The 22,996-nt window shown below is 38.4% G+C and overlaps 1 protein-coding gene across 1 annotated transcript in view; it reads left to right on the top strand.

Moving 5' to 3' along the window:
- The window catches only part of ASPH (aspartate beta-hydroxylase), a 396,229-nt gene that overhangs the window by 310,286 nt on the left and 62,947 nt on the right, over positions 1–22,996 (top strand). The window contains exons 17-21 of the mRNA XM_082258996.1: positions 3,849–3,999; positions 10,440–10,576; positions 11,965–12,063; positions 13,055–13,144; positions 15,288–15,425. Of these exons, the coding sequence (XP_082115122.1) occupies positions 3,849–3,999; positions 10,440–10,576; positions 11,965–12,063; positions 13,055–13,144; positions 15,288–15,425 (615 nt within the window). The remainder of the gene's footprint in view (positions 1–3,848; positions 4,000–10,439; positions 10,577–11,964; positions 12,064–13,054; positions 13,145–15,287; positions 15,426–22,996) is intronic.

The following is a 22,996-nucleotide window of genomic DNA, read 5'->3' as shown; positions in this document are numbered from 1 at the left end:
GTTGCTCTGCCCACTCCACCCTAAAGCACCTTTTTTCACATGTTGATGGGGACACGGGCCTCATCCCCACTACCCTGGGCTGTGGTTTTGGGGGTCTGCGGGCAGGGGGCTTATTGGAATCTGGAAGCCCGCTTTATGTATCTTGTGTACCCCATACTCATTCACATAAGGGGTGGCATCTGGGGGCCCCTTGTTCAAGGGAGCTTCCAAGTTCCGATAAGCCCCCTGCTCACAGACCCCCACAACCACAGCCCAGGGTTGTGGGGATGAGGCCCTTGTCCCCATCAACATAGGGACAAGGTGCACCCACCCCCTCTCGATGTTGAGGGCATGTGGCCTGGTAAGATTCAGGAGGGGGGAGGGGCACGTTTTATTTTTAACTTTTTATTATACCTGGCAATGTTTTTTTTCTTTTAATCAGCTGTCAGCGGGGAAGCCCATTGACAGCTGATGGCTCATTGGTTGTTAAGGATGCGGTGGCCAGCATCCCGTCCAGCTCCTTAACAACCAGCTATTCTCTGCACCCTGATTGGGCAAAGCTTTCCCCAATCAGTGCTTAGATTGCACTGTGCAGTGTGCAGTATATTGCACAGCATTTGGCAGGGGAGCACCCGCCAAACGCCCTGCAAATTCGGGCAAACTGGCGATGTTTATGTTGAACTTTTGCTCGGCCCGAAGCATTCGCCCACCTCTAGACATCATAGGCACAGATCTGTTTGACAGTTTTATCATTTTTGGCCAGCTTTACTTTCTGCTTACATAACAGCATGAAATTAGTTAATTAGAGCTCAAGAATATTTCTGTATTGATTTATTTTAACAGTGTAAAATTAGAGAAGAGAAAAGCACGGGTGGTGGGGAAAGAAAAAGCAGAGAGAAATAAAGTATAACTAAAGGAAAAACATTTTTTTAATTTTGGGTAGAGGGGAGATGGATTAAAACACCTGTCAGTTTTATTGCTGTCTGTGCCCCAGTTAGGGAGATTCACCCTCTATAATTATCCTTTTTACCAAAATCATTTAAAGTGAAAGTAAAAGAAAATCTAAATTTTTTGGGTTGTCCCCAGAAAAGTAATAAAGGGTAAATCTTCCAATGGGGACACTAGTTCTAGTGACCTGTGGGTCCCCATGTAATTTTCTTACTTTGCAGGGTTTGCCTCTCACTTCCCCTTTGGCTATGGAACAGGAAGTGAAGGTAAATCTCCCCAATAGGAAAAAGATGGCAAAATAAACCTTACAAGGGTTCTAACTCTCCCTTCCTCTATCCAAACTCAAAAGAATAGGTTTTGCCTCTAGTTCTACTTTGAAGGGATGACGGTGTGACAGGTGGTGGTTCAGTGTAATAGGAAAGATGAAACGGAACATTTTTTTAAAGAATAGGTTGCCAAGCAAAAAATACAATCTGTCCAAGATGGACATACAGTGTACAGTAGACTTTGTTCTGAAGTTGTATATGCTGCTTACTTTAGGCTACACACACAGAAGCCAATGTAAAACATTAATAAAATAAAAATAAAAGATGAAAAGAAAACTGTTAGAGTTCTCTTGACTAGCCTCATTTTTCATGTAATTGAATTCTACTTCATAGTAGACTCGGTCCATGGCAAAATAAAAGTGGAACTGTCATCATATAATACTTTTTAAATTGGTAATGGTTCATGAAATGCAGTCAGAGGTACCTTCAGGTATCTCTAATTGTTTTTCTAAATCACCCTGGCAGCCTCTAAAAAGCCAGGACACTTGTTTTATGGAAATTCCAACTGTGGCAGAGAAAGACAAGTGTCATCCAACTTCCACTAGTTCCTCCTTGTAGGTCAGTCAAGGTGTGGACCTTATGGACCAGTCAAGAGGGGTATTAGAAGGGAGGCGGGAAGGGGGTGGGCATAGTCTTGACTTTGCCATCTGATTTGAAAAATTTGCCTAATAGGCAACCCAGGCTTTTATGTTCTTGAGGTGCATGTGAAAGCCTACCATCACATATTTTCTGCTGTTGAGGAGATCTCGCCCATCCATGACATGTGTTGGCACATACCTGTTGTCACAAATCTCCAATTTTCTCATTTTTTCCCAAGAGACATTACACATTCTTTGTTGCCAGATATACCACATGCCATCTGTCAGGTTTACCACATGCCATGTTGTTCCCTCAATCATTCAAAATGTGCAATGTCTGTTACTTACTTTTAGAATAATCCATCCATGTAAAGCCTGCCTCTAGCTCTTTACTGGTGTGAATGTTTAAACTGTAGACCTGAATAAAGGAATATGGAGTGACGCTATATCAGTAATATAATAGTGAATATTAGTGGAATTATTTAATCCCATTATGTTTGCTCATCTTTGATGTGAGGTATTTTTAAACCTATTTTGGTTTTAGGATCCTAGCGGTATTCTATGTCGAAAAATGAAGATTAATATGTGATGTGTATGTTTAGTATGTTGTGCGGTTCCTATGGTAATCGCTTGCCTATTTATCCCGGCGATGATCACCCAGCCTAAAAGCCCTTGAGAAAGTCACGTGATTGTGATGCAACGGTTGACGTCACTTCTGGTCTACGGCTGAGACTGGAAGTTCAGATTATCTAGCTGCTATCTTCTTGGGACCCCTCGGTTTGGTTCCTAGGCTACATCTTCTGTCTCCTACTTAATTGTAAGTGACTGTTGTTTACATTAAAGCTTTATTTTACATATTACATTATGGAGAACCTCATTTTATTTTGTATGAGCTGCGTTTGACTATATATGGAGTGATCCTCTTCAGCCAACAATTGACCCCCATAAAAATGCATTATCATTCCTCCCAAGGTGAGCGGCCGTTGCACTCAGTGTTGGAGATCGGTTGTGGGGAAAAGGACACATTTATCACTGTTTGGATCACATTATTTTTGAAACAATAGACTTTTCATTGTTCACTTATCACCATTGCACAGTGTATCTTGGACACATTTTGTACACTGTTTTTTTGAACATCTTACATGATATTTATATATTTTGGGACTTTGATTTATTTATATTCTCATTGGATAATGATTTATTTATATTCTCATTGGATAATGATTTATTTATATTCTCATTGGATAATGTGTAACACTTGTTGATGGGTTGTTTGTTTGCACATGCACTTTTTTTCATCATTTATTTTTAGATGCATATTATATGTTTTGAAGCTCAGGATTTATATTATGTCATTCTAAATATTGTTTCACTATTCCACTATTATTTCAATATTATATTATTGATATAGCACCCCTCCATATTCCTTTATTTATTTTTTATGTGGTGACACTACAAAGATTGGCTGCTGTATCCAGTTTATACACATTTCATTTCATTATTTTTAGTGATTGCCTTTTTCTTGGTAGCGCATTGGTTTTTTGTTTTGTATTTAATACTGTAGACAGTTTAGGGTTCAGTTTTATTTTTTGTTACGATCAATAGGGTATTGACACTATATGTGTAACTTTGCAGTACCAATAAATAAATATACATATCTTCATTATACAGTATAGGACACAGGAATCGATTCATAAACCATAGGTGGTATGCTATGATCTTTGAACTCCCCTCTGTGTCCTGTACTTTACCAAAAGATATGGAATTTTCAGGTAAATCAAAAATTCTCTTATTTTCACAGGAATCGGTTTATAGACCAAGGCATATATCCCATGGTCTATTAATTGATTCTTGTGTCTGTACTGTACTCCAAAACAGGATTTATAGGTACGTCAAATTTTTTTTATTTTTTTTTTTTTTGTGGGCAAGTGGTACTGATCATACCATGCACAGTGTATCACATTGCTGATTTTTATGGTCTCTTAAACATATTAGTCAATCTCTGTTTCACCCACAGTGTGAAGATGATTTGGCTGAGAAGCTGAGGAGCAATGATATTCTCCTGCGTGCTATTGGTTCCTATGAAGAAGTATCTACATTGCCCAACGTGCCTGCAGATCTAATCAAACTGGCACTGAAAAGACAGGCGAACCGACAGCAGTTCCTAGGTAAGGCAATGCTTAGTGGTGTTATGTTTTAACAGACTATTTTTCTTTATTCCTTGCAATACTCTGAAACAGAAACTAGTACTGGTGATTTTATTTTTATAATCTCAACCCAACACAGCAGCTTCAAATTATTTAAAACTCCTTCACAGTCTTTAGATACCACTGGTGTAGCATTTCAAGTTAAAACTCATTTGGAAAATGATATGAAGTTCTGACCTTTGGAATTATCAAGTGACATAAGCTTGAATAGAGTTGTTTATATCATGCCATATCGAAGTGACATGACTAGCGGCATAAGTCGATTACTGAGCGGACACAGCATTTCTTCCCAGCATACAATAATAACACAGAGCTGTAATGAAAATGACAAACTTACCAGAACACCATTTTCACCTGTAGGCACACTTTATGCAAATACAGCTTTTCATTATTCAGATGCATAAAAATGAAAACAAACTGATGTCTGTGTTTTTCATTCTGCTGCAGTGACACTTGAATGGTATAAATTCTTCACTACATACATTGGTGAAAATAAATATTTGATCCCTGCAGATTTTGTAAGTTTGCCCACTTACAAAGAAATTAAGGGTTTATAATCGGTATCATAGGGGTATTTAAATGATAGAGACAGAATATCAACCAAAAATCAAGAAAAAAGCATGATACAAATGTAATACATTGAGTTGCAGTTCAGTGAGTAAAATAAGTATTTGATCCCCTACCAGCCAACAATAATTCTGGCTTCCACAGACTGGCTACAGTATGTGCTCATGTGGTACACAGATTAGTTCTGTCAGTTTAACAAGGTACTCCTAACGACAACTCGTTATGTGTATAAAAGACACCTTTCAACAGAATCCTATTTTTCCATTCAAACCTCACCATTATGGGCAAGACCAAGAGCTGTCAAAGGACAAGATTGTAGACCTGCACAAGGCTGGAATAGGCTACAAGACCATCAGCAAGAAACTTGGCAATAGGGAGACAACTGTTGGAGCGATTATTCGCAAATGGAAGAAATACAAAATAACCATCACTTGTCCTCGGTCTGGAGCGCCATGCAAGATTTCACCTCATGGGGTAAGGATGATCATGAGAAAAGTGAGCGATCAGCCTAGAACTACATGGGAGGAGCTTGTGAATGATATCAAGGCAGTTGGGACCACAGTCATCAAACAAACCACTATGGATTGAAATTCTGCTGCACCCACAAGGTACCCCTCCTTAAGAAGGCACATGTACAGACCCGTCTGAAGTTTGCCAATGACCATCTAAACAATTCAGAGAAGTTTTGGGAGAAAGTGCTGTTGTCAGATGAGACCAAAATTGAGCTGTTTGGCATTAACTCTACTCACTGTACAAAGCAAAATGCTAACTATGGACCTAAGAACACCATCCCTGCACTCAAACACAGAGGTGGAAACATTATGCTTTGGGGCTGTTTCTCTGCTAAAGGTACAGGCTGATTTTGCCACAGGGGCCAATAGATGGGGCCATGTATTGTAAAATCGTGAATTAGAACCTTCTTCGCTCAGTCAAAACACTGGAAATGGGTCATGGATGGGTCTTCTAGCATGACAATGAACCAAAACATACCGCCATGGCAATAAATGATTTACTCAAGAAGAAGCACATTAAGATCATGGAGTGGCCTAGCCAGTTTCCAAACCTTAAACCTATACAAAAGGTATGGAGGGAGCAGAAACTTAGAGTTGCCAAGTGACAGCCAAGAAACCCTAAGGATTTAGAGAAGTACTAAGTCATGCTTTGCTTGTGGATCAAATACTTATTTTATTCACTGAACTGCAACTCAATTTATATTTGTATCATGGGTTTTTTCTGGATTTTTTGCTGATATTCTGTCTCTATCATTTAAAACACACACACATATGATAACAATTGTAGGCTCTTTGTTTCTTTGTAAGTGGGCAAACTTACAAAATCTGCAGTGGATCAAATAATTATTTTCCCCACTGTATAGATTGTATATGTGAGGTTTGTTTCCATGTGTAGGAATTTATTGCATTTTTGTTGTTTCCAAAAGCATCTAAGGTCAAAAGTTAATCAAAGGTCTTTCCTGGCTATTTAAAGAAATACTGAGTACTTAGATCTACAGACAAATCATAGTGGTTGGAATACAGTAGATCCTACAGAGAGGGATCAGCTGTCCATCACATACCAGCTTTCCCAGAGGTCTCTGTGACATCAGAAACCCCACAACTCATAACTGCCATTACAGCTTTGTCCAATGCTTTACCAAGTCATCTATATTGCACTCAACTCTTGCCGTGTTCCTTCAGCATCTTCTTTTAGAAGCAGGTGATACCAATGCTCATAATAACCAAAAGGTCTGCTATGAAGTGGCAAGAAGTGTGCTCCAACCAGATATGATACCAAAAACTCAGAGGTTACAGCCTTCCTGCTGATTGACTTTTAACTCTGGCATTCCTCCTCTTTAGCTGACTGACCCATTTGCTAAACTTCTATGGTTGCCATTATTTGTATCCCATTGATAGCATTCAATATCTGAAAATAGAAGCTATTGCTTTTATGCACTAATTGCACTAAGGCAATTGAAAAACTTATAGCAGCCTATCAAATGTCTGATAGCTGTTCTCTGAAACTCAGATTACATAGCACAAAACCAGATGACAACAAGTTGCAGTCCCTTAAACATACTTATTGAAACTATTGTTGTTTTTATTACACTGGCCTGACTTTTTTTTACTGCAGTGTGGTTGTAATGTTATATTTTTAGCATAAGAAATTCACTGACATATTTTAATTAATAAAGATGCAGTGCTTTAATATAGCAATAACAAACTAAATAATCAAGTAAATAATAAATTAAAACATCCCCTATAAATCATGTTCATAAAAACTTGAAAGTGAAAATCACACACAAAAAAATGCATAAATGAACTAAAAAGTCCTTTAACTCCAGGAAATGTCTGTGTCTTGCTTCCACCATCCAAAAAAGGGGACACCACATTCAACTGAGGGTAGGACCACACTTGCCAGCTTACTAGCTGCCAATGCAGCAAGTCACACTTTGGGAATTAAAAATCTTAGATTCTTTTCTATGAACATCCAGCTCCATCCATCCACCTGAGGTTCTCTGACTGTAGCAGCAGGAGCCCACCATTGAGAGTGATTTGGAAAAGCCCACAACGCCACTAGATGGAAAAGAAGCGATCAAGCAAGAAGCCAAATACCAAAGTGGGTCAGATATAGTGTAGTAATGTATTACTGATGCATAAGAATCACATAAAAACATCCACATGTAAAAAAAATTTGCAGCAGTGTAAAGCAGAAGTGGTGGCATGATGTCAGTGTATAGCTCCACCCGACACGTTTCGTGTCAATGCCCTTTTTTGGATAGTGGAAGCAATACACATACATTTCTGGAGTTTAAAGGACTTCTTAGTTCATTTATGTATTTATTATGTGTTATTTTCATTTTTACGTTTTTATGCACATGATTTATAATTGATGTTTAATTTATTTTTTACTTTTTAATTTGATTTGTTGCTACATTAAGGCACTGCACCTTTATCACTGATTTATTTAGATTTATTGTATGCTTACCTATTGCTAGCAGCCTTCTTTTTATTATTTTTTTTATTATTTTCTTATGACTGACTTATTATATTTATCTTTGATATTTTACTTGTTTCCAGAATTTACTCTGTAATGTCTGGTATTGAGTTCTCAGACAAGTATGGTATTACAAATGTTTGGCATCCAGTAGCTAATTGTGCTGCTGTTACTCTTTCTACATTTCTTACAGTAAAGTTTACATTTTTCATGTATTTTTTTTATTGAGAATGCAACAGGTAGACGGGAACAAACTTGGGAATTATGGCAGAGAGATCTCACTATTAAAGACATTCAGGTGTGGGCTGACTCGGCCCACCAGCGCCTCCTATAACTAAAATAAAACTTTTGGGTGTACTACCCTTTAGGAAGAGCAATGCACAATGAATGGTGGTTATGGAGCTTATCAATTCAGACTTTATCAAACCCTAGTTTAAACTAGTAATAATTAGGCTGGCCATACACTGTTCGAATCTCTGTCGGTTCAGCAGGAACCACCCGAGATTTGAACCGTTAATAGGCAGGCTGAATGTGCCAAGTTGATTGATCAACTTGGGTAATACCAGCTTACCAGATTCTCTTGAGTATATCGCTAGTGGCTGCTATAGCCTATAGTGATAATCACTGTTTTCTCTGAGTGGGGACGGCTTCCCCCGCCAGGAGAAGACAATGGCCCGTGGATGCAGGAAAGAAATTTGCCCTGTGTATGGCCGGCCTAAAGAAAGCTGATTCTGCCTGGTTGCGAAAGCTAAGCAGTTAGATTTTGTTTCAGATTGGAGTTACTTTAGCCTTGTAGCTTGATGGCCTTTCCAAGCAATACTTTTAAATCATATATATTTGATACTTGCATTACCTAGTCATTGGTCACTTTTTTTTTCTAAAAGGTCAAACTTAAAGCAAAATTTGTGTGTGGGGTGCAAAAAGGTTATTGTTTACTATGCATAGATCTTGCCTCCTGAAATTAGAACAGGTCATATGCTACCAGTGTAGTGCCAGATGTACATATTATTCTGTACGGGCTTGCAATAGGGAATCAGTCAAAAAGAATGCACAACTCCATGAATCCTCTCCTCATCTACTAGTGGGTCACGAGGATCATTTTTGCTGTCCAGGTATTAAGTAATAGGGTGGAATTATAGACATATTTAAAATATAGAGCAAAGCAAATAAAAGTGACTTCATCAATCAAATGTATGACCAACCAACAATCTGATTTAACATCAAGCTTGAAAGTATTAGATGGAGAATAAAAGTTTGAAATGGATTGTTTCTTGTGGGGCAACATGGAAGACTTCCATTTTTAAACTTTGATGTGCCCTTCTAGTAACACTCAATGGTATGCACAAAATATTAAGCGTATTAACAAGATATTTCCTTATTATAACAAGGTGAAGTCTTATTGCTTACCTTAAGTTACTGTACTTTTCTTAACCACTGCTGGACCGGAATGCCTTTTCTCCGATACGACACTGCATTATTTAACTGACCATTTCGTGATCGTGTGACACTGTACCCAAATAAAATTGATGTCCTTATTTCCCCACAAATAGAGCTTTCTATTAGTGGTATTTGATCACCTCTGTGATTTTTATTTTTGCACTTTAAACAAAAAAGAATTACAATTTTGAAAAAAAAAACTTTTTTTTTTTGACTTATATTTACTGCTATTTAACATTCCCAATAAAAAAAAATTAAAAATCAAATGTTAAAAAAAAAAAAAAAAAATCAAATGTTTTCATCATTTTAGGCCAGTATGTATTCTGCTAAATATTTTTGGTAAACAAAACCCCAATAAGTGTATATTGATTGGTTTGCGCAAAAGTTATTGCGTCTACAAACTAGGGGAAAGATTTATATCATTATTTGTTTTTTGTTTTTTTACTAGTAATGGCGGGGATCAGTGGATTTTAGTGGGACTGTGACATTGCGGTGGACAGATCGGACACCTAACTGACATTTTTTACACTTTTGGGGAGACCAGTGACATTACTACAGTATTCAGTGCTAAAAATATGTAGTGTTACTGTATCAATGACACTGGCAGGGAAGGGGTTAACACCAGGGGCGATAAAAGGGTTAAATGTGTCCCTAGGGGGTGCTCTCTAACTGTGTGGGAGATGGGCTTGCTAAATGAACACAGAGACCTGTGTTCTTAAATAGGAGGAACACAGGATGCCTGTGTTCATTAAAGACAGAACAGCAGTCTGCCGTGCTTACAACGGCAGACTGACGTTCTGTCACCATGGGAAGCGATCGTGGGAGCGCTGCGAACGCCGGACCCACTGATTGGCTCCCTCTCTAACCAAACGGCAAGCGAGCTCCCTCACTAGCAGGCCTGCGAAACGACGTACAGGTATGTTGTTTCGCGGGACAGAGCCGACTATGGCGGCTGGTCGGCAAGCAGTTGATATTGTTGAAATTTACTCTCACTTATTAAATAAGCAGACTATTGTTTTGGAGTCTATTTTCAGAAGTCAGCATCTTTCTACTTTTTAAATTGGAAGTTGATGGTGATTTCTGCGTCAGAACTGTGTTTTTTAATGAAGTTAAGTTTCTACCAAATCCATTTAATTTAGTGAGGTAGAAATGATGATGGGCAAAGAGCAATAACTAGCAGGTAATTCGATCATCCTCTTGATTGGTTGCTAAGGTTTCTGCACATTACCATCTTTGTTTTCTTATTGCACAGTGGCTAGTACTATTCTGTTGTGTATTTATTTATTTAAAATTAAAAATGAGACCTTCATATATACTTATCCTTTTGTTGTATACATACTTATACTAAGTTTTATATATATTATACTATTTTTCTTCTGCTATACTTTTTTTTTTTATAAATCCAGGCCGTATGCGAGGATCTGTGCTCACCCTTCACAAGTTGGTCCAGCTGTACCCTGATGATATCTCTCTGAAGAATGACCTTGGTGTTGGCTACCTCCTTCTTGGAGATAACAAGAAAGCCAAAGAAGTGTATGAAGAGGTAAATCAGAATTAAGCTTTTATTACATTTAGAGGCCAATGAAGTTGTATGACAGTAAGGCAGTGCGCAGAGAAATGATGAGGTGAAAAATACAGTAAAACATAGTAGACAAAAACATTTCAGTTTACTGCAGTCAGACCAGTAAAATTTAGATTCAGATTTTCTGCTTTGGGTACCAGCACTGTCCACAATGATCTGTGCATTTAAATAGGACCATTGATTGTGATATAATACAGACTATGGTTCTCTAAGGCAACTTGGATCAGGGTTAGTTGTGATCTGCTAGCCTATTTACAGTGTCCCTGGAAATGATTTCAATAGTTGACATATAATCTACATTTCATTTGACATAATATGTAATTTTGCTGATGTTGAGCTGCTTGCTGTAAAGCGTTTCCCTTGCTCACAACGGGAGCCTGTTCAGTGATTACAGCTATCAGAAATTGGTTTTATAGCCATCAGCTTTCACAGATGTTTCTTACATTTGGTTTTATCAGTGCTGTTGAGGAGTAATAGATGCTACCGAAGGTGCTGCCTTAGATATCCATCTATACAACGCTTCTAGGGATATCTATCTTAGAAACAACTGGTTTATCTGAACAGTCCTCATTTTGTATCAGCACTGGGTGAGCATAGAAAGCTGGCATCTTGGTCTTTGTTACACGCTTCAAGAGCTTCTGGAAGTCCTGTCGGATGAGTGATATGTCTACCGTCACCTCCTCAATTTTAGTGGTTAGGGAGACCTGACAAGCTGAAATTGCGTGGAGGACTTTAGCGGTGTCTGCTGTAGGCTGCTCCAATTCAGATGAAGACTGGGAGCCATCTTCCCCCTGCATGTCCTTCTCCTGTTAGCAGAATTTAGACAGGTTAGCGCTCGCCTTCAAGGCTTAGCGAGGTGGAGACATCTTTTTAGCTCACTGTAAAGGGTGGGGGGGGTTCTACTCAATGACCATTATCATAAGGAGCATTCTTCTCAGTGGACAATCACGGTAATGTAACCTGAGTTTTAGATATAGTAATTATTAGCAGAGGTTCCCCAAGACTGGAAAGCTATTTCATAGGTTTCATTGTGTTAAAAAAAGAAATGAGAGGTTGCTCTAGAGCATACCTAAGTGTCCTCCCAACCCTGTCATTAAACACCCGGATCCCCTCACCCTGTGCACATTGCAGTCCTACAGGCCACCTACAAACACTGTGGAAAGTTGGAATAATTTGGCTATGAAGTTAGCTATAACATCTTGTCTCATCTCGCCATGTGAGCACTGTTTCTAGAAGTTTCAGTGTATAATGTGAACGTCTCATGCCTGGAAGATACCTGGAACGTGTATGTAGTGTTCTCATCATAATTCACATTTGCGTCTTTTTTTATTATTATTATTATTTTTTAGGTTTTATCACTTGATCCCAGTAATGGATTTGCCAAAGTACATTATGGATTTATCCTCAAAGCAGATAACAAGATTGCTGAAAGTATTCCTTACTTAAGAGTAAGTTCTTTTCAGTATAACAAAATTTGTTGTATGGTCCGCAAATTTCCACATATCCTAATGTTAGGGTTACCTTTCCACACTCAGTATTAGACAACTGTTTAAAGGGTATTTCTAGCCAAAAATTATATATATTTTTTCAGTTTTTGATAGGATGGGGAAGATTTAAACCCCCTGCCGAGTTTTTATTTCCCTCTTTGTCACTCCTCTAATTATACTGGTGATCATTGTCGTCAAAAACAAAGTGAGGGTTAATTCAAGCTGTCCCCAGAACATGGCATAAGGGGAAAGCTAATGAAGACCCCTATTTATATACAAGGGATAATTTGTTGGGATTTTAACAGTGCCAAAGAATCAAAGAAGAAAATACTTTATAGTAAAAAATGTCTTACATTATATTGGTACATCATTAAAAATAATTTTAACACATTAAAATCCAGCAACTTGTCTATCACATGGTCATAAATGTGTAATCACAAATGGTAGTTATGTGGTATCTGTTCCCAACATGTTTTGCCACTTAGGGCTTCTTCAGGGGACTTGAAAACCACTGTTAGTAAGTTGCTATACCAAAAAAGACAAAACATTCCATGATAGTTTACAAATAAAAAGTAATGGTTACATACAATAAAAATTACACAAATTTATATTCTGGATACTAGTGTTTAAGTAGAGGACTCCCCTTACTTTGGTAGATTTCCTCTAACTTTCAGTTTTTTCTCTAGTACAGAAAGTGAATGGAAACTCTCCAGTGGTACACAGAGAGCAACAATATAACTTAGTAGGGGTTCCCTGACCTCCCCTACTTTATTCAAAGCCTAAAAAAAAACAAAAAAAGAAAAAAAACTTTAACTATACATACAATTTAAATTTATTACAGTTATTTAATTAACCACGTTCTGACATGCCTATGTCATTTTACATTCTTTTCTTTAATTGTATAAGGTATTTTTTAATTTTATTTTTGATTGACTGATTCCATTATTTTTAGGAAGGTTTATTGTCAGACGAGCCTGGTACTGATGATGGTCGTTTTTACTTCCACCTGGGGGATGCCCTGCAGAGAGTTGGAGACAAAGAGGTATAAACTCTCCCTGATGCTTCAGAATTATTTCAATAGCTCCAAAATTTAAAATGCTGGCTCAAATATTTCAGCATCCAGGGTAATTACTGTGTTTGTAATTGTCATGTTCCACCCTGCGGCCAATAAATATACTTAATCTTCCTTTGGTTACTACACCATTCATATTTGGTTTCTATACAGTATACTTAAAATGTGTCTGAAAGTATAATGGCAGTTTCACTCAGTATGCATTGACGAATAGATGTTTTGTAAGATAAGAAAACTAGCACAAACTAAATAGCATGATTCAAACTATAAAATGTAAGTTAAAGCGGTAGTAAACCTCAGCTTTTAAAAAAAAATAAAAAAATCCCCTGCAAGGCAAAGTCATAATGTCCTAGTATGCATTGCGTACTAACACATTATGTGAGACTGACCTTAAAACAAAGCCCTCCAGTGGCGCACTGGCACAGCTGACAGGGCTTCCATCTTCCCCGGTCTTCCTTCCCGGTTTACCACCCCTGGCTACATGAGTGGCCATGACTGCCATGCCTGTGGTAGCCCTCAGCTACAGCACCGGCACAGTATGCTGGACCTTCCGAGAGCATGCGCCAGTGACATCACCGACTGCATGCAGTATGAATATCTCCTAAACAGTGTAAGTTTAGAAGATATTCATTGTATCAACGAGTAAGCCCTATTATAGGCTTACCTGTAGGTAAAAAACTACCACTTTTACGTTAGCAATTAACTGCCTTTTTACAGCCCAATTGTCAACTTGTTCCTGTGGATACAGATGTTTTGCCCAGAAAATGCAAGGTTGTTCTTTGCCTCCCTACTTCTGGGGGATGTTCTCATGCTGAGCTCCACATTATGGTCTTTTCCACCGTCCACATACCAGGCGTTGAAAATAGATTTTCTCAATGGTTAGTGTCTGGATCCAAGGAAATGGCCCTCTATCCAGGGTTTGTTAAACCCTTCACCACAGGTGGGGGATGTCGGACGTGTAACTCCTGGTGTCCAGGTTCAACAACAAATTCAACAGGTTTGTTGCCAGGTCCAGGGTCTCTCTGGCATTTACAGTAGATGCTCTGAGAGCTCAATTCAGTCTGATCTACACCTTTATCCCCTCCAGATACTTCTTTATCTGCTTCACAAGATTGAGAGAGAGGGTGTCCTGGGGAATGTGCATAGAACATAGGGTATACAGAGTGTGGTATATATTGCAGGGTCTACAGAGCAGTATGTGTACTGATCAGAGGGTATTCAGAGCAACATGTAGATGTTGAACAGTGTAAAAAATTGTGTGTATATAGTGGAGGGTGTACAGAGCAATTTGTATATATTGGAGGGTGTACACAGAATGTGTATATTTTGGAGTGTAGATAATATTGTGTATATCAGAGGTTGAACAGAGCAATAATTATATGCCAGGGGTGTACATGTATGTATACATTGCGGGGTGTACAGAGCAATGTGTCTATATTGGAATAGTGTATGCAGCAAGTTTGGGTATGTTGGATTTGTATACATAGCAGGGTTTATTCAGTATATCAGAGTAGTGTACTTACAATAGCAATTTGTACATACCGGTGTGTATATATCAGAGTGTGTGCATACAATGTAGTGTGTATATAATCAGAGGATGTACAGAGTAGTGTGCGTAACTGCGTATAGATCAAAAGGTGTACAGAACAGTGTATATATTTCAGAGAGTGTACAGAGAAATGTATATATAATGAGGCATGTACAAATAAGTGTATATATCGGAAGGTGTGCATAGCAATGTGTATATTGGAATGTGTACTTGGGTGGGTGTATAGAGTGTGAGAGAGTGCACAGAGCATTGTATGTACTGTATATATCGCAGGGTGTGAAGAGCAGTGTTTATATAAATCAGATGGTGTACACAGCTGTATGTACATAACAGAGGGTGTAAAGAATAATGTGTATAGATCGGAGTGTGTAAAGAACAGTGCACATTGGAGAGTATACAGAACAATGTGTGTGCACATCTGAACCAATAGCAGTGTATTTTGTGAATAGTGGGTGGCTGGTTGCCTTGAAGGAAATTTTGAAAAAAAGTACCTCTCGCAATATTTTGTTGTTTTCTAAACCTTGTCTTAAATGGGGTAGTAATAAAGGTGATTGTATTTTCCAGGCATACACATGGTATGAGGCTGGCCACAAGAAAGGACATTTTGCCTCAGTCTGGCAGCGATCGTTGTACAATGTAAATGGATTAAAAGCTCAACCGTGGTGGACTGCAAAGGAAACTGGTTACACTGATCTAGTGAGGGTAAGCATTCAATCTAAATAAGGGTTACTGAGCCTCAGCATAGACTGTAAAGTGATGATCACTGCAACAAGAAAAGAAAGAAGTGTGATATATACCTTTAGCTCCTCTTCATTGTATGTCCTGTGCTGGAGAATCCCCTGGTGAGTACCTGTAGGAATCTGCAGCTTTCCATTTTTCTAGGTATCAGGGAGATCTCTGGCACTCATAAACATGAAGGGGCAGTCATCAAGATCCTTTTTGCATATTTTTCAAATTTCTTTTTCATTGTGTTTTTTGCATGACAACGCAAGAAATCAAACAAAACACAGCTATAATGGTTACCCGTGACAAGTATACATTGTGCTCCACTCCGAAACCTGTCTAAAACTGTCTAATTCTCAATGTAAAAATCCAAATGACAATAACAATGACAGGCCAGCAGACCAGTATAGTACAAAAAGGACACCAGATGCCTGAAAAAAAAAAAAACCATATGATGCACCAGAGACAAGTACAATTATACCTTAGCAGCAGGGCATGTTCAGAGTGGGACCTAAAGTAAATTGGGAAAAGTCTTGGGAGGGGATATATCGTACTAAGTGATCAGAGAACCTTAGTGTATAATGAAGGATGCAACTAGCTCAGAGAAGAGGGACAACAAAATGTTCAAGGCTGTATCTAACTTAATGTTGCCGATTTACTTCTCTGAATCGCAGTAGGCCACTGAGCTAAGAGCATGGGGTTGGAGTTCGTAACACTTCTTGACTAAAGTCCATTTGTGATTGGAGAACCATACTTCATGTGGTTATGAGGGGCTGAATTTGGCTTTTCAGCTGAGTTGTTCTGATTACTAACCTAGTAAGCTTTCTATGCAACTCTTGTCACACTCTGCCCAAATGAGATTTATTTTGTTTAGAATTGGTCTTTAACACTTTGATGATCACTGACTTGTTATGAGGTCATTGCAGTAAGAGAAAGGCATTGCTCAGCTGCTTGACCCAACTCTTTGCAGAGCCTCCCTCCCACATTGCCAGACCATAGTCATAGGCTGTATATAACATATGTAACACCTGTTGCTGCATCTCTGCTGGGGAACTGCCAGTCATTATAAGCTTTTTCAACTGCACCCTGGCAGCATAACAACTTAAACCTGCATTTCTTCATCAGCTGGAGGGCTGCAGTCTATCCGAGTCTAAACTACAGAGCTCATTCATGCAAGAAATTAGAACTTTGTAATCAGAGCCCTATTGTTCTCTGATTCAATGTGCAACCAGCTGGAGAATAATGCGGAAGCCATACTTTTCTTATATCCTCAATTGGCACTTCAGATACTATGAAAATGCACATTTATCACTCAGACAAATAGCCCGTGAATAATGACTATGTATATATTCAACAGATTGATTAGCAGAGACGAAGTGGTGCCCTTACTAGTCTCTTAATGTATACTGCAGGTGGAACATGGTGCATTAGACACACTGTACGAACTTTCAATATATTATATACCTGGCTACACTTTATAATGAGATTCTGCAATGTACTTTGGCTGCTGTGTTCAAATCTTTCAATTGCTTAGCTCTCTTCCATGCTAAATTACTTATTTCTCAGCTATATTTAAGTATACAACAACTGACTAGTGACTACTATAGAGTTTCCATAGGCCTTTTGTACGAAATATGTCTGAAAAAAAAAAACAGGCTGTAATATCTATAACAACCAATCAGATTCTCCCTAGCTAGTTATATTTTAGATTAAAAATTTGATTTGTTGTTAAACTATTTTAGATGAGATTTATAAAGTGCCCAGGTTTAATCTGAGGGCAATACCTTGTGGTAGTTATAAACATCTGTTTTGCGCACTCACAGTATGAGTAAGCCTGTGAATGGGGAAAAAAAAAATGTATGACAGAGGTGAAGTCATTGTAAAGTGGCAGTACTCATTAAAACCATTTACTTTACTGCCCTCAGAAGTGCATTAGGAGATCTTTCTTCACACATCTAGAATGCAAGTGCTGACTATCTTATAATTGGAGAATGAGCTAACCTACCAAAGTTAATTTTGTTGACTGAAATATTTTTGATGACGAAATTAACACTATTAAATCGACTAAAATTAAAATGGCGTTTTAGTCCAAAGACTATGCCTAAAACTCAATCGAAATTTGACATCAAAAGGAACATTGGGTATATATCACAACGGCTAAACCTGTATCTGTAGTGCATTTTCTAACCTTAATACCATAAATAATAATGTTATTAGATTTTTACTGCAGGTGTATATATTGAGTTTCAAAATTCTAGAGAAATGCTTAAATAATGCATTGCAATTAACAAAACCTATTCAATTTTAGTCGACTAAAATGTACTGGAGATTTTAGTCGAGTAAAATACAAAATTTGACGTCAAAATTAACACTGCTAGCCACCTTCACATTGTACTGCACTGACTTTTGGATTAGGTGAACAACTGTAAAGCAGTAGCCTTTTGGGATGTGAGGGGGCATGGCTATTCTTCAGTGTCCCGGAGAAAAGCTTTGCAGTATTGATGGGCTTGGGCGTGTTCGGATCGAGCCTGCCAGGAAGCCAGCACCGCACACCACCATTCATAGGCACCATGTGTATGCAGCTGCCGGTCGGGAAATGCCTCATTGCCTATGATTGACGGTGTGCAGTGATGGCTTCCTGGCGGGTTCGATCCAAAGATGCCCGAGCCCATCACTACTTTGCAGGCGTGACCAGGAGAGGTGGGAGGCTCCCAGAGCACTTGTAATGGCAGTTGTAGAGGGGTTTTCATAAGTACAGGCACCTTATGGTGCCTACACTTAAATGTAGACTATCATCCTTGGGGCTATCTTGACTTAAAAAAGAGGTACAGAAGTCTCTATTTACCTTCTTTTCCTTTCCCCTGTTCTACTTGCACATTGCTCAGTGTCAATAGCTTTCTAATATTATTGAAGGTACTTAAAGACAATAGCTGGTGATTTGAAAATCTACCTGCTAAATGGTAGAATGATAAAGACATAGACATGCACACACCTTTTATCTTTTTGTGCAGGCTTATGTATTGAACAGTTCATTCCTGAAACCAGTTAGATGCTTATTGGCTACCATACACAGCTGCACCAAATGTTGCACTCTCTAGTAAATCTAAAACAGAACCTGTGTTCTGTATGTGACAAATAACATTTCATAATTTAAGACAATCTTTTGGCAAATCAGCTCCCTGCATTTTTTTTTATGAAAAGAGCGGATCATTAATAGTTTTTCTCGAAAATAATTGGTTAGTGCAGGTTAGTGCAAATAAATGTCCCAATTTATTGTACTAATTTGCAAAAATCCTTCTTTTTCTTTTTTTTGTTTGTTTTGTTTTTTTGCTTCAAATACAGCTACAGTTACTGTACCCATGACAATAATCAACCAGATTGGGTGACACGGTCCCCTGAAGCTAAAACTGCATTTTCTACTGCGTTAAGTTTTGGCAAGTGTGGCAGTTTAAATAGAAATCCGTGCAAACCATTTAAATGAAAAAAATGAAAGTTATGTTTTAAAGAAAGGGTACACTTTATTCAAACTTCATTCAAAAAGTTGGCAATTAAAAATGAAATACTGTACTCATAACCTTTATATTAGTTGATAGATGGTAATAGTTCTCATGCTTTTCAACTATAAAAATCCTTCTGCAGCTCTTCAATAATATCAAAGTTAGTTCTAGATAGAAACAATAAAGCCTCATGCACAAAAGACATTTTTACAGGCAGTTGGCCTTTTTTTATCCTTTTTTCAGCCTGTAAAGGCACCTCTATGCTAGCTTATGTGTTAAAGCACACAGAGGCGTTTACAGGGATATTAGGAGAGGAGTATTTTCAGGCTGAAAAAAAAGGAGCTGAAGAGCACAAAAAATGTGCTTAAAGGTTAACTACACTTTCGTGGGGAAAAAAAAAATAGCAAATAAAGGAAAAATAATATAGCGTATAGAATTGCGACACAAATCATATTGTGAAAATGTATATACTCCAAATTAATTGGTGTGTATATCCCTCGCGCCTAGGATGTTCCAACAGATAGATAAGGGTGAAGTGGGTAAAGGGATAAAGGAGAAGAAATGCAGCTGCTATAGGGAATAAAGTAAGATAAAGTAGAGATAAGACCCCACACGTCACGGGAGCCTGAGTGGAACGCAAGCCGGTTTTCACCGCTCTCCACTCATGAACACCTTTTGGCTGACGATTTCTGTTTTTTTTTATGTACTGCACACCACTTATTTTATTAAAGAATCTTTTTAACGATACTGCACTATCTGGAGCTTTTATTCTTTTACCCTGATCGGACCCTGAGGATCAAGCTTATCCAGGTGAGGGACCCCGGATCACCGCGGTACTACAAAGCCCAGCAGTATCCTCTCTGGCCCTGGTGGCCATTAACCCCCTTAGCGGTATCCCCGAGCGTGACTCGGGGTGGATTTTCTATGCTAGGATCGGTATCCCAGAGTCACGCTCGGGGTAGATGTGCAGAGCGGGCAGCGCTGTCCCTTACCTTCTCCTGGCGATCCAGCGATGATCTCCAATTGCAGTGATCGCCAGCCGAGATCCCCGCCGCTCCGTCGGTCTGATGACTTCCTGGTTCCGTTCCCATGCTGCATGGGAGCGGAACTGGGAGGGAAATTCAAACGTTGCACAAAACACAAACACATAACATTTATATTATATATAATATATATGTATGTATGTATATATATATATATATATATATATATATACATATATACACACACACACACACACATATATATATATATATATATATATATATATATATATATATATATACACATATATATACATTATAATATAACGCACAAATTATAATCTAATCAATAATATAATTTTATTATATAATATATATATATATATATTATATATTATATTATATATTATATAATAAAATTAGATTATTGATTAGATTATAATTCATGCCTTTGTGTTTCAAATTAATCACATCTGGGATGTCTACTAGAGTCTTGTTTTGGTCAGGTTTAAGTCAGTAATTACTAAGAATTGTAGGCCTATAATACATAACGCCAAATTTCCATGCAAAAAATTGTACCGCTTTTGGTACAAAATTCCTGACATAATCATACCGCCAGGGGGTTAAGCGCACACAGGTCTTAATACCGTACGGTATATAAGACCCACTAGATCTGGTGAGTGCATTCCCCTATTATTTCCTCACGGTGACACCACAAGTACCAGCTTGGATCATTGGAGGATTCAGCACAGAGCACCTGCACTTTCCTTATTTGGCACTCAAGATCTATTTGTATTTTCACCCAAGTCACAAATGAACTTTTATTTGGACTATTAACAGCACATTTGCACTTGAAGCACCATTAATGTCTTTTATTGTGACAATATTTATTTGATTTATTTTATGATAACTCTGATTGCTATCCATTTACTTACAGTATTATTGTTATTATTATGATATTTATCCACACCATACAATTATTTATTGATTGATTATTTATCAGCACCCAGCACTTTATTTTTACGCCTACTCTTCCCCAACCTGGGACACTGCTAAGCCATTGTCCACCCCTGGTTTAATCTCAGCAAGCGCTATAGTCGGCCCTAACTCCCCCTCGGGTCTTATCTCTACAAATCATATTGTAATTGAATATTATTAAAAATTATCTTTCCTTTTCAATCTGCAGCTGTTGTAATTTTCTGAAAATGCAATGCAATATGGCTACCTGGAGCTGTTCTGTGCACAGAATGTGTACTGACCACACCCCAGAAACATAATTTCCTGCTTGTGTGATTGGCTCATAGATTTTCCCAGAAGTCTGCCTAAGATACAAGTCAGATTTCCGGCATCCCCTGCAACAAAAATGTCATTTTTGGTGAGATACTCCCAAAAGAAACGTGTCTAAAGGGATGCAGGCCCAGCAGATTTCCTCATTAGTGCTCTGCAGCTGCCACAGCTGATAGATTATGAAACCACTCCCATTAGACCCACTCAGCACAGAGGAACAAACAATAATATCTTCAGAATAACAAAAGGTAGGAATCTGCAACAAAGTTTGTTAAAATCCTTGTAATGTACATAAATCACCCAGAGGGGAATGTTTTTTTTTCTCAACAAAAGTTGGAGTTACACTTTAAAATCTAGGCGCATTTATGCATGTTTGAGCATTAATGCATTCCAGTAGCCAGAATAAAAATAATATCCTGGACAATCGAAGCCATAAAATGCGATTAGAGGAGAAGTGTTTTAACCTCAGGCTATGCAGTGGGTTCTTTACAGTAAGGGCTACAAGACTGTGGAATTCTCTACCACAAATGGTAGTAACTGCGGGGAGTATGGCTATTTTTAAAAGACTCTTGGATGTACATCTCAAGGATCAAAACATTCAGGGGTATGTGAAATGATTACAGCCACACACACCTACACAGGTTGACCTGGATGGACTATTGTCTTCATTCAACCTCACCTAATATGTAACTATGTAACAGAATCCATTAACACGAAAACCAATGATATGCCTAAACACATGTGCAGTACATGGCTTTAGACAAGTTTTTTAGGCAACGTTTCTCTTGCCAGGAATTCTGGCATTCGGAGGAGCAACCACCCTGTGTGCATGAAGCCAAAAAGTAATAGAGAGAGTGCAGCTTCTGATAATATTTTTTTTTACAACCTGCATCATGCCTCAGATTTTTTTTCCCCCAAGCCGTTTCACTCTTCCAGTAACCTGACATCTTGGAAGTTCCTATTTAAAAAAGCATATAAAGGGCATTCATATATAACAGTGGCAGCTTTTAACTATTCATAACAGTTCTAAATTTGTACACAGCCTTGTATGCCCTAAGCCCCGGTTCACATTAGTGCGATCATGGGGATCGCATGTAATTCGGAGAACACTGCTCCTAAATTACATGCGATCTCATGTGCGGTGCAAATTTCAGCCATACACTTTGTATGGCTGAATTGGCACCACATCCGCACTAAAATCGCACATGAGGCTTTTTTTTATCCGCAGCAGAATCAGATCGCATAGTGGTTCACACAAGTACGATCCGATTCTGTGCGAACTTGCAGATCGCACTGCGATATGCGATTGCAACTGGGCGTTTCGTTTACTTTTAATTGACACCCCCTGCGTATCGCATATGGCAGTGTGAACTGCCAGGGGTGCGGATGCGATGCGGGATCACGCTGCATATTCGCAGCGTTCCTGTATCGCACAAATGTGAACCGGCACTTAATCATTCAAGAAGAGATTTTAAAGCTAGAAAACTTTTTTGGTCTTTGAGGGAAAATCTCTGACAAGAATACAAAGAGAAATCCTTTTTTTTTTTTTTTTTCTAGTAGAGTAGGCTTAACCACTGTCAGCGTTTTATTGCTTTTCGTTTGCCTGTTGCAAATTTTCCCTCACTTCTTTTGAAACTGTTGTTACCATTGTCACAAGGGGATGATCGCTGTTTTTATGGCCCCTGGTTCTCTTACTGGCCACCTTAGGATGTTTCTCCCTGATTGTCTGCTTCATAACGTAAAATGAATAAAAAATCCATCAAGGAGAGTGGGAACCTCTCAT

This window comes from Pelophylax lessonae, assembly GCF_965119305.1.
Source record: "Pelophylax lessonae genome assembly, chromosome: 5".
In the NCBI taxonomy this organism is placed as follows: domain Eukaryota; kingdom Metazoa; phylum Chordata; class Amphibia; order Anura; family Ranidae; genus Pelophylax; species Pelophylax lessonae.
This window is presented reverse-complemented; position numbering and strand designations above follow the sequence as displayed.